Genomic DNA, 3,319 nt, shown 5'->3' on the forward strand with positions numbered 1-3,319 from the left:
CGTGCGCGAGGACGACAAGATCGGCGACCTCAACTTTCTGATCGGCCCGAAGCTGTACGAGGCCAACTGGCTGGACCTGCAGGCGAAGGGCTTCATCGCCACCGTCTCGTGCGCCGAGGTCTGGTGCCCCATGACCGCAGAGTTCTTTGCTGAGTACCTCCGCCAGCCGGTCGCCGTCGGGAGGCAGCTCTACGCGATGAACCCGAGCAAGTTCCGTGCGTGCGAGTACCTCGTCCGCTTCCACGAGGCGCGCGGCGACAAGGTGATTGTCTTCTCGGACAACGTCTTCGCCCTCAAGAAGTACGCCATCAAGCTCAAGCGGCCGTACATTTACGGCCCGACCCCGCAGCACGAGCGGATGATGCTGCTCGAGAAGTTCAAGTCGACGAGCGAGTGGAACACGCTCTTCATCTCCAAGGTGGGCGACACCTCCATCGACCTGCCCGAGGCCAACGTCATCATCCAAGTCGCCTCCCACTTTGGAGCGCGGCGGCAAGAGGCGCAGCGGCTTGGCCGGATCCTGCGTCCAAAGGCGCGGTTTGCCGGGGACTCCACTGACCCCCCCCCCCCCCCTCTCGTTGTCTCGTTGTCTCTCTCTTTCCCTCGAGCCTCGCCGGGACGCTTCTCGGAGCCCTCCCCGCAGGCGCGCGTCGGTGACTCGTTCAACGCCTTCTTCTACACGCTCATCTCGCGCGACACGCAGGAGATGTTCTACTCGACCAAGCGGCATAATTAATGATAATTAATAATCATAATCATAATTACTAATAATTAATAATCAGGAGATGTTCTACTCGACCAAGCGGCAGCAGTTCCTCGTCGACCAGGGCTACGCCTTCAAGGTGATCACCAACCTGGTCCCCGACGGGCAGGACGAGCTGCTCTACTCGACGCAGCGCGACCAGCTCGACCTGCTCCGCGAGGTGCTTACCGACGCAACTTCGGCCGAGGCGCAAGCCGAGGACGCCCGCGAGGCGGCCGAGGTGGAAAAGGACTCTGGCGGCGCGGCGGTGTACGGAGGAGGCGGCGTGTCGCGGAAGCGCGCGTCGATGAGCGAGCTCTCGGGCGGCGACGGCCTCACTTATGCGGAGACGAGCCGCAGGAGCGCGCCGGCGGGGCCGAGCCAGCGGCACGGCGTCTTCAAGCAGATCGACAAGGCGCGGCAGCAGCAGCGCGGCGGGAGGTAGCACCGGCCAGAGACCACCGCAGCAGCGCCAGCGGGGTCTCTCTCTCTCAGTCTCTCAGATACAGTCAAACTCTTGGACGTGCCGCTCTGCGGATTGCGCCCCCCCGGCCGCCGCCCGCGGCGGCCCCGCTCAGCCGCTCGCTCTCGCGGCTCGTCGGCTCTCCGGCACCAACTTGATTCGTAGATGCGCGTCTCCCCCTCCCCCTATGTGCCGCCACCCCCCTCCAATCCGTAATTCCGTAAAATCGCGTGAAAAGCGCCCTACACACGTGGACGTGCTATACGAATCGAGCTGTGGTGTGTGGAGAGCGGCCCCGCTCCAAGAGATGCAAGAAAGGGGGTGTGTGAAAGCGCTTGCGGCTTGGAGCGCTTGGAGTGCAATTATCAGCCTCACATCCAGGGCCGGGGGCAAAGAAGCACAGCTAGCTTGGAGCACTTGGAGTGCAGTCATTAGCCTCACATCCAGGGCCGGGGAGCTGAGAAGCGCACCCAGCGGGCCGGATGATCGGGATCGGGTTACGGGCTAGAGAGCCCTAGCCCTGGGGGGTGCGCGTTCGCGGGGAAACGGCCGTAAAGTAAACACGGTTCTCCGAGGGTTGGACCCGCGTACCGGGTTTCCCCTTAACTGCAGGACGCCCCCTCTACTCGGAGCTAGTGGACATTACACTGTACACCACGCCCAAACACAGACACGTGCTTAGTCCCCGGTCCCGGAGCTCCACCTTCCGACCTCCCGGGGCCCCGGTTCTCCCCGATTCGCTCTCTTGCTCGCTTGCCGAGCGTCATACGACGGCCGGTGTGGTCGTTTCCCTCGTTGCCCCCCCCCCCGGGCGAGGGAGGGACTTGGAGCACTTGGAGTGCAGTTATCAGCCTCACATCTAGGGCCGGGGAGCTAAGAAGCGCACCCAGCGGGCCGGATGATCGGGATCGGGCTACGGGCTAGAGAGCCCTGACCCCTAGGGGGGGTGCGCGGTCGCAGGGCCATAACACGGGTCTCCGAGGGTTGGTTCTGCGCTCCGGGTTTCCCCTAGCTGCGGAACGCCCCCTCTACTCGGAGCTAAAGTGTAAAGAATACTCTCCGAGGGTTGGCCCGTGTACCAGGTTTCCCCTTAACTGCAGACGCCCCCTCTACTCGGAGCTAGAGAGTGATGCGGGGTTTGCAACCTTCATGCCACCTCGCGGCCGTCCCACTCGCTGGATCTTTCGGTTCTTCCTCTTTCTTTTTTTGAGCCGGTGTGTGTGCCAGTCCGCGCCAGTCCGCGCCCTTGTCGTAGGTAGGTGCCAGTGTGCACGTGGCACAATTCTTTTTTTGTAAAGTCGATCGCCTTACATTCAGATTTCGGACAGATTCGGACACAAAACACAGCAAGTGCTCAAAGTCGATCGGCCTTACACAGGCAGGCGAAAGCGATGGGCTGCGGCACGAGCAAGCCGGGCCTGTTTTACGAGGAGAAGCTGAAGCAGTGGCGCAAGCGCGGCGGCGGCGACCTGGAACCGGTCCTCGCGAGCGGCGCCGTCGCCCTCCTCGACGCGCAGTGGATCATCCGCCACGCCGAGGCGGGCGGCGTCCTCACCCACCGCCAGGCGCTGCCCGAAGAGGCCTTCCTCTCTTTCGCCGACCTCGTCGAGGCGACCACGGGTGCTGGTGGGCTTCCCGTCGCCGCGCTCTCCTACCCGTGGCTGACCAAGGACCACCCCGACCCGCGCGGAGCCAACCTCTCCCGCGTCGCGAGGGCGCTCAAGGCCCTGCTCACTAACAATGACGGCAGAATCACGCGGCTCGGCGTGTTTTGGGACTTCGGCTCGCTGCACCAGCACCCCGACCCCCCCAACGGCGTCCTGCGCACCGAGGAGCAGAACGCGCTCTTCAAGCAGGGGCTGAGCTGCCTCGGCACGCTCTACTCCCACCAGCACTTGTTCGTGCTGCGGCTGACCTCCTTCCCGGACGGCCACAAGGCGGAGGACCAGCCCGAGGGCACCAACGTGGCCAAGTACGTTGACCGCGGCTGGTGCTTCACCGAGCAGTGCTGGGCTGGCTTGACAAAGCCTTGCGCCCTCTCGCTCGACCTCAGCAAGATGAGCGACGGCGTGGAGTACGACGCCCGCAGCCTCCGAGGCGACTGCACCCAGGAC

At 64.0% G+C, this 3,319-nt stretch overlaps 1 protein-coding gene across 1 annotated transcript in view; it reads left to right on the forward strand.

Moving 5' to 3' along the window:
• EMIHUDRAFT_122935 (hypothetical protein) overlaps positions 1-3,279 on the forward strand; it is a gene marked incomplete at both ends in the record, with an annotated part of 5,087 nt that extends 1,808 nt beyond the window's left edge. Inside the window, 4 exons of the mRNA XM_005785292.1 lie at positions 11-537; positions 644-653; positions 783-1,183; positions 2,584-3,279. Coding sequence (XP_005785349.1) covers positions 11-537; positions 644-653; positions 783-1,183; positions 2,584-3,279 — 1,634 coding nt within the window. The remainder of the gene's footprint in view (positions 1-10; positions 538-643; positions 654-782; positions 1,184-2,583) is intronic.
• Between the last annotated feature and the right edge of the window lie 40 nt (positions 3,280-3,319).

This window comes from Emiliania huxleyi (assembly GCF_000372725.1).
Source record: "Emiliania huxleyi CCMP1516 chromosome Unknown EMIHUscaffold_1619, whole genome shotgun sequence".
NCBI lineage: Eukaryota > Haptophyta > Isochrysidales > Noelaerhabdaceae > Emiliania > Emiliania huxleyi.